General features: G+C 32.7%; 1 protein-coding gene across 1 annotated transcript in view; it reads left to right on the top strand.

Moving 5' to 3' along the window:
• Window positions 1–212: 212 nt before the first annotated feature.
• The window catches only part of LOC113386389, a 29,222-nt gene continuing 15,500 nt past the window's right edge, over window positions 213–13,934 (top strand). Inside the window, exons 1-14 of the mRNA XM_026624170.1 lie at window positions 213–288; window positions 417–502; window positions 565–712; window positions 2,304–2,417; window positions 2,496–2,590; window positions 2,665–2,851; window positions 4,058–4,190; window positions 4,250–4,392; window positions 8,171–8,311; window positions 8,567–8,639; window positions 9,715–9,812; window positions 9,885–9,956; window positions 10,550–11,263; window positions 13,003–13,803. Of these exons, the coding sequence (XP_026479955.1) occupies window positions 213–288; window positions 417–502; window positions 565–712; window positions 2,304–2,417; window positions 2,496–2,590; window positions 2,665–2,851; window positions 4,058–4,190; window positions 4,250–4,392; window positions 8,171–8,311; window positions 8,567–8,639; window positions 9,715–9,812; window positions 9,885–9,956; window positions 10,550–11,263; window positions 13,003–13,803 (2,881 nt within the window). The remainder of the gene's footprint in view (window positions 289–416; window positions 503–564; window positions 713–2,303; window positions 2,418–2,495; window positions 2,591–2,664; window positions 2,852–4,057; window positions 4,191–4,249; window positions 4,393–8,170; window positions 8,312–8,566; window positions 8,640–9,714; window positions 9,813–9,884; window positions 9,957–10,549; window positions 11,264–13,002; window positions 13,804–13,934) is intronic.

Here is a 13,934-nt window from a genome sequence, read left to right on the forward strand (position 1 = left end):
TGCTAGTTCAATATAAAAAAATAGCACAATATTTTTTTTTTCCAGAGATCATAAAACGACTTAATGCCTCCGGCCTGCGTGTAACGCACAAGGAAAAATAGTTGCAAGTTGCACGCAAAAATAGAACGAGTGACGTCACTTGACCAGGACGGACGAGTGACGTTCAATTTGCGTCGTCACGTGACGCCGCGTGACGTGCGTGACGCAACAAGATGCGCCTAGTGACCACTACTGGCGCCATGGTGCAAGCCATCACTGTACTAACAGTCCTAAGAATGATGACGAAAGGTGAGAAAATTCGGGCAAAAATAGTAGGTGATCAGCCTACTATCTTGCACTTTGATACTTGAACTATGCCTTTGAAATCTTTTAATTTCTAAAATAACTCTTTATATAGATTTTTATTTAACTTTTAGCCCAAACAACATGCAATCAAGGTATGGGTCGGGTAATGTACGAGAGACTACCAAACCACCAGCTACAAGGATTCGATGACGATGTGGTAAGTAGAATTAATTCGTACTTTTATTATTAAACCAACAACTAATGAATATTGTTCTTTAGGTACGAGACACTTCACCGCCCTTTCGTGTATTAGAAAGATGTCAAGATTTATGCCTAAGGGACCGAACAGCGACCAACAATATTGTCAGAGCTTGCTCATCATTCGACTTTCAACCAGGGGCCAGAGTGGCCTCATATTCAGGTAACAAACATCGAAAAATTCATATCTTATATATAAAAATGGAGCTCTCGATCAAATGATTCGGTAAAACTCGAAAACGGCTAAACCGATTTGGCCGGTCTTAGTCTTGAAAAATTCGTGCTAATCAGTAGGTTGTCGGAAAGGTGAGATATTATTTCAAAATCGCTCAGAAACTTTACATTCTTAATTTGAAGATATTTGTAGAAGCGTAATTTAAATAAAACAATGGACGGTGGCTAAAACGTCAAATGTCAAACATTTTTGACAAATGATGTTTAATTACGTTTAATAGGATGTTTTACGTGAATATTATTTCATTATTATCAAATTGTAGTAAGTAGTTTTGTTTGTAGTTTTATTTATACACAAAAACGTTAAAAAACGGGCCGCAAATGTTACTAGAAACTCAAAATATCAACTTTTTTTAAATGTTAATATGAAAACGCACTTTTTGGCATATTTTTCTCAAACGCACCGAAAGATCTCATTTGTATAATTATTTACTCATTGATATTTATAAAACATTTTCTAGGTTATATTATTTTCAATTTATGTTATTTCAATTCAGAACCTAAATTTGGTATCGATCAAAGAGACATTTTGTCGGATAACATTTTACCAGTTATAATTTCCCAGAATTTATCGAAGAATAGATAGTAAAATTTGAAGGTTTGGGATTAAAAAGGTCGACCACCGATGTGTCAAAAACCAGTAAAGTTAAGCATTGTTTAACAACAATATTTGAAAGTAGAGGAAAAAAGATGTTTAGTCAGCTACAAACTTGATTTGAAAACGATAATCTTTGAAATGGGGGAGATAAACGGTAATTTTTGAAAATCCATAATAAAAGTATTTTCTTTCGTTGGTAGTTTTTTTAGCATTAATTAAAAATGTAAAAATTATGTAAAATACCTTTAAAATTAAAATAAGACATTAAACCTGTTTGCCACCTGTCTGTTCCAAATTACCCCGCCTATAGGGTAAAAAGGTCTAGATAACAAATTTTTCAAAAAGACATAAAAAAGCACATTTCTCTAATGATGAAGTAGCTGGCAGTTTTACTGAACGTAGTCAGATAATTGTTCGTTTGAAATGTGTTATTTGTTGTGATATAATTGTTATGGTTTTCACAATATAATTAATATTTGCTCACAGTCAAATTGGACGTTTGTGCCTCGCCCTGCTCTACATTTATACTTTTTATAAAATTTACTTTAATTCATCGAATGTTACTTGAAACTTTTCAAAAAGCAGGTCAAAGAAGAAATACTTGATTCATTCAAGACCAAAAAAGACTTGGATTGGATTATATCATGTTTTCTATAAAAAGTGTATAAAACTTCCAGTTTGATTGTTTTGACAAAATGTAGAAAAACTAATGGGGTTTATTGTTCTTATAATACCTCAATGTATATAGCATTCACAAACAGCACATCCTTATACACTTAAAGTATTAATATTATGATTCTCTGGAAATTGTTTAGAATATACCTTACTTAGCAAAATAAAGTTTGTCGGGTCAGCTAGTAATAAATAATTCACTTACCTTTCTTAGGTTCGAATGATGTAAACGGCATGGGAAGCATGTCTTCAACTCCAGAATATGAAGAATCGACATGTTATTTGTCCAGGGAGCAGGCGGCTCCTGAGGGCATCGGGAATTTGATGCTGGTGCCCAACAGTGTCCATTTCACAGAAATTTGCCTAACATGTAAGAAGTTATCATATAAACCAACAGCAATATTAAATGAGATAATTTTATACATATCATTATAATTAACAATTGTAGCGAATCGTCCAGAACGTGAATGTCCTAGCAGAAGATATGTTTTCGAAAGACATCCAAGAAAGCGTCTAAAGTTGCCAGTATCCGATTACAAAGAGGTAAATAATATAACACTTGAATTAGGATTTATATTATCTATCTATTACTTACCTTTATATCTGTTATCTCTTAGGTGTCTGCCAACAATAGGACCGATTGCGAGGACAAATGTCTATCAGAATTTAGTTTTGTGTGCAGATCTGCAAGTTTCGACGTCAACATGAGGTCCTGTGCCCTTAGCAGGTTTACGAGAAGAACCCATCCAGAATTATTAGAGGACGACCCCAACGGAGACTACTTGGAAAACACTTGTCTCAACTGTAAGAAAAAAATAAGCTTGAAATATGAAACCTAAAAATTGGTATTCATTAACAAAAAAATCGAAATACTCGCAGATTTATCTTAAGATATCAGAAGAGTCGGATTTTTAATTTTTTACATTTTGCTCATCAGTAGAGTTCCATTTTTAAAAAAAAGTCTTGTATATTTCAATTTGCTCGTCAGTAGAGTCCCTTCCAATCTCCTTCAGCAAAATTTTAACATTTTGCTAGTTTGTAGAATCTTTTCATTGTTTTATCAGTTTGCTCGTCAGTAGAGTCTTTTTCGGGTATTTTCTATATTTTGCTAGTCAGTAGACTCCTTTTTGCTCGTTAGTAGAATCCCATTTTATTTGTATTACATTTTACTAGTCTTTGGAGTCCCTTTTTATATTTAATCAATTTGCTCGTCAGTAGAGTCCTTTTTCATATTTTATCAGTTTGCTCGTTAGTAGAGTCCCTTTTGATACTTTTTACATTTTGCTCGTCAGTAGAGTCCCTTCCGATCTCTTTCAGAAAAATTTTAACATTTTGCTAGTTTGTAGAATCTTTTCATTATTTTATCAGTTTGCTCGTCAGTAGAGTCCTTTTTAGATATTTTCTATATTTTGCTAGTCAGCAGACTCCTTTTTGCTCGTTAGTAGAATCCCATTTTATTTGTATTACATTTCACCAGTCATTGGAGTCCTTTTTTATATTTAATCAATTTGCTCGTCAGTAGAGTCCTTTTTCATATTTTATCAGTTTGTTCGTTAGTAGAGTCCCTTTTGGATATTTTCTATATTTTGCTAGTCAGTAGACTCCTTTTTGCTCGTTAGTAGAATTCCATTTTATTTGTATTACATTTTACTAGTCATTGGAGTCCTTTTTCTATATTTAATCAGTTTGCTCGTTTGTAGAGCCCCTTTTGATACTTTTTACATTTTGCTCGTCAGTAGAGTTCTTTTTACATTTTTATAAATACATTGAAATATTATATTAATAAGTACTATTAATTTGCTCCAGCAGTTTTCAACGAACTTTTCAACTTTGTTCCACATTGTGCGAACAAATAATGAATTAAAATTTTATATACAAATTTGAACGCATCAAAGGATAATCCTCCTAGACGATTATTCGGATTTTGATAAATCTTTCTGAAGTTTGTTAAGGAAATTTTTCTTCACATATAATGTAAAAAATTATTATTAATATTTCTTTTCTACCCAGCCGAACGGCGTTGTGACGGTTTAGCCGTGTTCGTGAAAGAAGAGAACAAACGTTTGGGAGGACCCTTCGAAGTCGACATCCTGAACAATGTCACTCTCGAGGAATGCCAGTCGATGTGTATGAGAGCCGAGAAGTAAGAACAGTGTAATAGAATATATATTAAGAATATTTTCCAATTTAATTTTTTCTTAGATATTTCTGTCGTTCGGTGGAATTCGACGACGCCACTCACCAGTGCACCCTGAGTGAAGAGGATTCGGTTTCCCAAAAGGATGACCTCAGCATTGCCAGCAGCCCCACGCACCACTTTTACGACTTGGTTTGCTTGGACAACCGTAAGTAAAAACTAGCTGTAAGTGGAATTCTGTCTTAAGGCAATTAAGGCATCGTGCCTTGAGGCAAATTGCTGGAACTTCCCGTACCAAAAATTATTATTTTTTTAAAAACGATTAACATTTTTGAAAAAATTTTACTTCGAAAAAATGAGATTTTTTAGAAATTTTAAATTGGACAAAAAATTACTTTTTTTGAAAAAAAAATTTTTTTTTAAAAAAAAATTTTAAACAATTTTTTTTATAAAAATTTTTTTTTGGAAAAAATGTTATCTTCATTTTGATATATTTTGGAAGATCTGAACTTTTTTTCAAAGCAATCGTACTGCTTTAACTGCATAGAGACAAAATATAAAGCGCGTAAGCGCCGCGTCGCTGTCTAACAGAAAAACAATGGTACGGAACCCATAGGAATGTAAACAAAACTTATACTTATTGTAAAAATCTCAATAAAATATCTGATAATTTGATATGCATATGTCTAATGTCTAATGATTATTGTTGACCGCCAAATGTTATTTTTTTTTAGTTTTTTTTACTAGATCTCCGAAACCGCTAGTCCTATCTTCATGAAAATTTGATCAAATCTTCATCTTGTTAATACAAGTAAAATGTGTTTTGAACTATACAAATCGAACGCTCCGTTCTCTTAAAAACTAAGTTACCGTTTTTGGCCCTTTTTGCCCCATATCTTCGGAACAGCTAGAATGTTTTTTGAATTATTCAAATTGCTTTATCCGTGTTCCCGAAATCGTCGACGAAAATTTGTATCCGAACACACACACATGCACGCACACACACACACATACACACACACATACATCAATTTTCTCCAAGGTATGCCAACATATTCAGAAACCTCTGAAACGTGAAGATATATAAAAATTTTCATTTTCGATTTTTTTGCGATTACTTACCCTATGGAAAGTTAATTATAAATAAATCAATTTATGATCTCCAGAACATTAACAATCGTCATTTCATTTCGAATCAAATTCCAAAAAAAAATAGTTGCCAAATTTACACAAAATTGAAAAAGTGCTCCCGCATAGTCACAGTCTAAACGTATTTGCAAATAATTCTGTGCGACATTTACACTTATACTGTGCTCAGTTTGGCGGCATTTTCACATTTTTCAATAATTTTCACAAAATTGGAAAAGTGCTCCAGTACACAAACAGTCTAAACGCTCTTGCGTAAACATTTCTACCAGAGTGGCGCTTAGACTGTGCTTAGCTTGGGTGATTTTTTGAATTTTTAGTCCAAAATTACAAAAAAAATTTTTTGAAAAAAAATTAGAAACAAAAAATTTTTTTTTCCAAAATCAATTGTTTTGTTGAAAAAAGCAGAAAGTTCTTTGAATCATTTAAATCGGACGCTTAGTTCTCTCAAAAACAGCCATTTTTTTTAAATTTAGCTCTGTAACTCCGAAACCTCTGGGCCTACCTTTGCCAAAAACTAATCAGCACATCTCCCTATCAATAGGAATCGAATGTTTTTTAAACCATTCAAATCGGTTGATCCGTTCTCTCAAAAATTCGCTTTCTATTTTTTGCACTCTTTGCTCCATATCTCCGTAACGGCTGGACCTGCCTTTGCCAAAAACTAATCAGCACATCTCCCTATCAATAGGAATCGAATGTTTTTTAAACCATTCAAATCGGTTGATCCGTGCGCCCGAAAACGTGGACGAAAAAACGCGGACATACAAAACACACACACACACACACACACACACACACACATCCATTTTTTCTGAGGTATGCCAAAATGTTCAGAAACCTTCAAAACGTCGAGAAATGTAAAAAATTTTGATTTCGATTTTTGGACGATTACTATAACTTACCCTACGGGAAGTTAATAATATAAGTAATACTATTATTCTTAAAACTGTCAAGAACCGTCATTTTCAAGAACCGGTTCCAACCCAGAAAAGTCCGGATCGATCCCGAAAAATTCGGGACCGCTCTGGGAAAAAATCCGGCTACTTTTTTCTTATTTTTTTATTCAGTCACAAACATCCTTTTCAAGCTACGTGTTTCGCTTTTTGTTCTTGAAATTTTTTTTGAAACCCTTTGAATTTTTTAATATAATTATAATTAATACTTTTTTGTGCATTTCTATTTCGTTATATATTTGTTTGCCATGAACGCAATTCTCAAATTGGAAATTGTACATTCGAATAATATTTAATCTGCTTTCATTATTAGGTTATATGTAATGTTCATAAACTTCTAAATAAATAATTATAAACTTTTACTTTGAAGCATATTTTCAGTTTCTTTAGTTTTTAGTTTCTCAGTTAAAGTTTTCGATATTCATAGCAAGAGGCGGTTTCTTTTGATCAGGAGAAATTACAAAACTGGCTGCATATAGTATTAAAAAAGTAACATTTTATTAAAAGAATAACAACAAAACGCCTTAGTTTAATTGAGTTAATTTCTAAATTGTTAATTTCATAGAAATATAAAAATATCATACTTTGCTAACAGACACGTATATTTATTTTTCTACTTAAGCTCTTCCCATTATGTAATTCGACCCTTGCAGTTAGAATATGGTGAAAGTGGAGCTTATGATCATTATTAGTAAATGTACAAATATATATATATATATATATATATGTATATATATATATATATATATATATATATAGATTTCAAAGCAGAAGCGTATTTTTAGAGCCTGACGATTGTACATCGACTAATAAATCGTGAAACAACAAATTTCAAAAATTCCTAAGAGTTTGCTAACTAATTTTGAAATATTGCATATTTTAAAATAGTGTTTGATATATAAATAACAAATATACAGAATAATATATACTTAAAACATAAACTAATATATGTTACATAAACTGAGTTTATTTTTTAAAAAAGTAACAATTTTAAAAGTAGAAGTGTTTTTATTAACTTCTATATCGTTTGAAATGTTGTTGAAATAGATAAATATTTAGTTTCAGAAATAATAATTTCTCGGGTGTTGTCTATTGAAAATAGTTGGTGATCTTTCTTAAAACAAGTGTCAAAGTATGATTTGGAGAAGTCATTAAAATCAATATTTATGGGCTAAAGACTTATGGATCGCAATGAAAAGATTCAGACTAATACATATAACAATGTTTAATTTCTCAGAAGTAAAAAGCTATATATTTTAAAATATTTCATACTAAAATATTCAACAATTATAAAATGTTATTTCACTTAAACAATATAGAATTTTAAAAATTTCACGTGAGCGAATTGATTTATATGGTATTATCTAATTCAGATAATAAATATTTGTTTCAGAGACCGTATATCAAATTAATGAATTCAAATTTTCCTCCATGTGGATCACTCGAGAATAAATCCAGCAAATTTCATAACAATTCGGGAAACAAGTATCAATTTAAATTTTTTATTAAAACAATTCTTAAAAATTAAACAATCGACAGGATAAGTGTAATGAAATAATAAAAATACTTGAGTTATTATATATGAATATTTGAAATGTTGAGTTAAAATTAATTAGAATTAGAAATAATAATATAGGATATAAAAATAAATCGTTGTAGGTGACTAAATGATACAAAAAAATGGAACCGTCGCCGGGATCCGGCTCACAGCTCTAATTATTCTAATATTTCCAATAAACCAAATATTGACTTTGATTAATTATGATTGGATTACTGATTATCAGCTTCCAGGAAGATATCGTCAATATATATCTTTTCTATCATATTGATCGATCTTCATTAGATAAACCATTAATTTATTAAAAATTATTATCATTTTTTTAGCTCGGGGCAGCGAGTACCCCGACAATTCAGTGACGTCCCATTTGTTCGCGTCGGGGGCTGGCAGAAGAAGGGGCGCCGACACTGCCTTCCAGAGGTACAGAAATTCCAGACTGGGAGGAGAATTCCATTCGGAGATAACCGGTATAAATTAATTAAATAGAATTTTATATAATTTATTATATAAATTATCATTGTTGAGCAACAGAGATTAATATACAAGTATTTTAGTTTAATTTTAATATCTTATTTGTGTAAAAGGAAATTTTCAAGGTATAAGTTACAAGTAATATTTTTCTTTACAAACAACTCGATATCTTCCATGTAAATATGCAATATTACTGATGTAAGCAATTATTTCTGCTGACTAAGTCAAATGAATGAAAATATTTTTTTTAGGTCGATCTCTGAGCGAATGCCTGGACGAATGCCTTAGGCAAACGTCATTCCAATGTCGATCAGCAGTTTACAGGTAAAAATATATTGAATATTTCAAAAACTAAATTTAAATGTTTAAATAAATTATTTATCTTATTAAAACCTCAAATTACAATTATTACATTTTTTTTTAAATAATTATAAAATAGCACAGAGTAAATAAAAAATAATTGATAAGGCTGCAATTATGCATATGTGTGAGTGGAAATATTAAACTTTTCTAATTATCTCACAAATTACATTCATAATAATGATTAAATAATAACAAAATGTTAGATCCATAGGCATGTCTCGTAACTTCTATATAAAACCTCAAAAAAAATGTCCTTAATAATTGTGTGTAGTTCTTCACTAAACATTGATAAGAATTAGACGATTTTCTGATAAATGTGAGAGATTCAAGAGAATTATTAAAAATAAAGTTTAATAAAAAAAAAATAGTTGACGTACTATATAAAGAGGCGTCTATTAATCACGTATCGATTTTTTAAGGATTTTTGGACCCTCCCCTCCTCCTTGGTGTGGTATTCAAGATAATCCCTCCTTCCCCTACAAACATCACATGCGTTTTTAGTTACGAGAAAAAATTGTAATTTTTAACATTTTTATGAAAATGTTTAGACCTTTTTTAAAAAAAATCAGGTAAAAAATAAATACACGTGATATTTCGTGCTTTTTTGTCAAGCCCCCCCTCCCCATAAAAACCTCAAGTGATTAAAAAACGCCCCCAAGTAAATATATAAAATATTTGATAAATAATTATCTCTCAGATTCTTCATATTTATCACAATTTAATTTACTTGTTATTTATTAATAAACAAGAACTTATAAAGTTTATTTTTGTAGGCACTCTGATTATAATTAAGTAAGTAAAACTATTTTCTGAAGATGTCCATACTTTCTTTCTCATTAATTAAAATATGAAACTAAATTACGTGCAAGATACAATAAAAATTCGAAACACTCGGCTTGATTTGCAATTTTTGAAATTAAATAATGAACACGGAACTGTTGCTTTTGATGCAATTCTTGAAATATTTAGATTAGTTAGGTATTTTAAGTATTTTTTTATATTAGTTATTAATGTTGTTTTTTTAAATTTCCAACAGCGATCGTTTCCGAACATGTCGCCTTAGCCGCTTCAACCAAAGGGACGGAATGCGAATCGTCTACGACGCCGATTACGATTATTATGAAAATTTAATGCGTAAGTTATAAAATAGATTTATAAATATAAAATTAAAACAAGGAAAGATTCATTGAACAATAATAATTTTAGATAATTTATTAAACGGCGATGGCGACATGACAACAGGAGGCCGACCCGACGACATGTGGCCGCACAGACCGGGTAAGACGATAAAAATACACCTAAGTCTGTTTTTACACGGTCTTTTTGTACACGGTTTTGATATAACACGGTTTGAAAATTGAATATTTTTAATTTTTTTGCACGAATTTATTCCATTTAGCACGATTTGAAATTTTATGTACTTAAATTTTTTTTGTCAAATTTAATTTTTGCGAGGTATGTTCATATCACAAAAAAGTATTTATGAAAGAAAAAAGTCTGAAACCATCGATAGTATCGATAGTTTGCAAACACTAGCTTAAAGATTTAAGTGAATTCCCCTTTAGCGCGTACAAACAATTTTTACTGGTCAAAGCAAATGTGAATAGCACTAATTTAGGGGAATACCCTAAAAATTCTTGTTTTTCACTAATTTTAATAGGTTTTAGAGATTAAGAACAAATCACCCATTTTTGTATAAGATCAATGTCTTTTTTACACGGTTTTTTCTGGAACCAATCTCCGTGTAAAAACAGACTTAGGTGTATACTGAAGTAAAATATTATTTTTCTATATTATTATTCCATTTTTTCTTATATATTTTTATTTATTATTATAACAACTACATAATTTCGATAATATTTTTCCCCTAGGTGACCGTTACCCAATGGGCGGCGACAGATACCCAGACATGTACCCCGGTGACAGATACCCAGGCGGCGACTATCATCCCGGAGGCGATAGATATCCTCCGGGAGGCGATAGATATCCTCCGGGAGGCGACAGGTACCCGTCTGGAGGCGACAGATTTCCTGACGACAACAGACTGCCTGGAGACAGATATCCTCCGGGCGGCGATCGATATCCAGGAGGTGACAGATTGCCGCCGCCTGATGACAGATATCCTGGAGGCAGACTTCCACCAGGTGATAGATATCCTGGGGGCGATAGGTATCCTCCGGGAGGCGATAGATATCCTCCGGGAGGCGATAGGTATCCTCCGGGAGGCGATAGATACCCTCCAGGTGATAGATATCCTCCGGGCGGCGATAGGTATCCTCCGGGAGGCGATAGGTATCCTCCGGGAGGCGATAGGTATCCTCCAGGTGACAGGTATCCTCCGGGAGGCGACAGGTATCCTCCGGGAGGCGATAGATATCCTCCGGGCGGCGATAGATACCCTCCAGGTGATAGATATCCTGGAATTGGAGACAGATATCCTCCCGGCGGTGACAGATATCATCCAGGAGGAGATAGAGATAGATATCCCCCAGGCAATGACAGAGACAGATATCCTGGCGGTGATAGATACAGACCACCGTACGATCCGTACGATCCTTATTGGGACTCTTATGATATGCACAAAGGTAATATATTATTATAAAATATTTATAACTATGACAGATTTATTTATCAATTGCACAAGTTTTTTATGAACAAATGATGTACTAAAGGACATCAATCTATAAAAACTTTAACATATATAGATGTAAAACTAACTAGATTTACTTTAGAAATGGCTCACAAAAGAGTTTCATTCTATAAATTATTTGGCTCACAAAGTATTTATTTCATAATTATTTTTAACACTATTCCTACCAGAACCGGTCAAATGACCGTTTTTGATTTTTCGATTAGTATTTTTCATATCAAACGTAATTGAATCGTCAACAAACTTCATGACTTTTCCTAATATGTGAGTGTGATACATTTTTCAATGTTAATTTGATTTTTCATTTTGATTTATTTTTGGAAAAAAAATGTATACTGTCTTACCTACCGCGACCAGTCATTTGACCGGTAGTACGAAGGACGATGTTCGGACGGCATTTTTTGTAGTAATTGTTAAGAATATGATCGAACTTACAAGAAAATGTAAATTCAGAAGAATTTAGACTCGTAAAAACTGCCTTCTGCAAATTTATATACATTTTTTCCAATTATGTATGCACGCTGCGCATATGAGGCAAGGAGTATAAATATTGCACTTCTACGGCATAAAAAGTGGGTTCTCATTTTTGCTCAATGTCTATGTGTAGACAGATTTTTACGAAGGAATCCAAACAACAAATTGATAGGATTTGTTTTGAATTCAAAGGTTGGTTCAACTACATTGACTGCAACCAAAATTGTTGTGAAAGACCACGTACTACTATCGACAAACATATATTTTCAATAAAATATAATATCAAGTAAGGTGTAAATTTATTCAACACATGTTCAATAATATTCAGGAAAACGTAGTATAAAATTTTAGTAACTTTTCAATATACGATGTAAATTATGCCCAGCAAATGGGATGTAAAATTTTGATAACCATCTAGTATACGTACAAAACTGAGAATTTCTTTGAAGATTTATAACCAATGAAACCAATGAAATAAAAAATTTAAGCGTTTTTACCATTCTACTTAAAGCTAACCTTTTAGTAAAAAAAAGAAACTGTGATGGTAGGTACAATTGAAGCAATATAACAGCTACAAATACTGGTAGAGCTAAAAAACAAGGACTTCACTCAAATAATATTTACAATTTTGGAAGCTAAGAAAGAAGATTCTAATTTTCACTTACATACACATATGTTGAAAAAATTACACTAATACGGGAGTCAATTCAATTGGAATTAGCGTCGTGTTTGGTGTAGATGTCATTCATAAAGTAGTCAGAAATCATTCGATAAAATATGAATTTTAGAAAGAATTTATCAAGCATTTACATTATTTTGTATTTATTCAGGATAAACTCATTGTTTTCACATGAAAAAATTACGGGAATACGATGTACAAGGCAGGAATTTTCTATACCAATTAACTTGCCGTATAGTTCCAACAAGAATTCAGAAAAAACACTCTAAGAAAAAAAATCGTAAAAAATTGTATAAAACAGAATAAAATGTGTATTTTGCATTCTAAATTAAAAGAAATATTTTGTATTTGCATTTATAAACCCTTAAAGTAGCATTAACTCTTCATTCAATACTGAAAAATATAGATTTTGTATGACCGGTCGCGGTAGGAATAGTAAATATGAAATGTCGGTAGGAATAGTGTTAAGCACGTTAAGTATTTCACCAGCTTTAACTATCAATTTGCACCATAAAACCTAGGCCAATACCCGGACCGTTACCCGAACGAGATCGGGCACCGTTACCCGGGCTCAATAGGGCCAAAACGACCCGGGTACTACGAACGAGAGATTCCGGGTCGTGGCGACAGATTTCCTACCGGATGGGACAGACCATATCCGGCTGGCGGTGGAAAGGAACCACCACATTATCCGCCAAGTGGTGGTGGAGGAAAAGATAAATATCCTCCGGTGAAACCTCTGCCGGATTCGGTTAACGGGAGTCACCCTTACTATCCGAGCAAAGACGGAGAGAGATACCCCAATGATAGAAATCCTAATGACAGGGACAGATATCCTGGTGACAGAGACAGATATCCTGGTGACAGAGACAGATATCCTGGTGACAGAGGACGTTATCCTGCTTATTATCCTAGATATCCTGGAGACAAAGACAGATATCCTGGCGACAGAGACAGAGGACGTTACCCAGCTTTTTATCCAGGAGAAAGGGATAGATATCCTTTAGACAGAGACAGATATCCCATGGACAGAGACAGGTATCCTTTAGACAGAGACAGATATCCTACAGACAGAGACAGATATCCTATAGACAGAGACAGATATCCCATGGATAGAGACAGGTATCCTATAGACAGAGACAGGTATCCTATAGACAGAGACAGGTATCCTATGGACAGAGACAGGTATCCTTTAGACAGAGACAGATACCCGTTAGACAAAGACAAGGGACGTTATCCTGCCTATTATCCTGGTGATAGGTATCCTTTGGATAGAGAAAGATATCCTGGAGGAAGTAGGATGCCCATGGATCGATATCCAGGTATGAAGTAACTAAGTTCAAATCCAACCAAGTTTGCACATTTATTCATTACAGCTCTCATAATTTTTAAACGGTTTGTCTGATTTTAATCAAATATTGGCAAAACTTGGGAAAAATTAAATTATCTATGA

The sequence above is a fragment of the Ctenocephalides felis genome, unplaced genomic scaffold (assembly GCF_003426905.1).
Source record: "Ctenocephalides felis isolate EL2017-DRISC unplaced genomic scaffold, ASM342690v1 CF-g0.4_SCAFFOLD_03571, whole genome shotgun sequence".
Classification (NCBI taxonomy): Eukaryota; Metazoa; Arthropoda; class Insecta; order Siphonaptera; family Pulicidae; genus Ctenocephalides; species Ctenocephalides felis.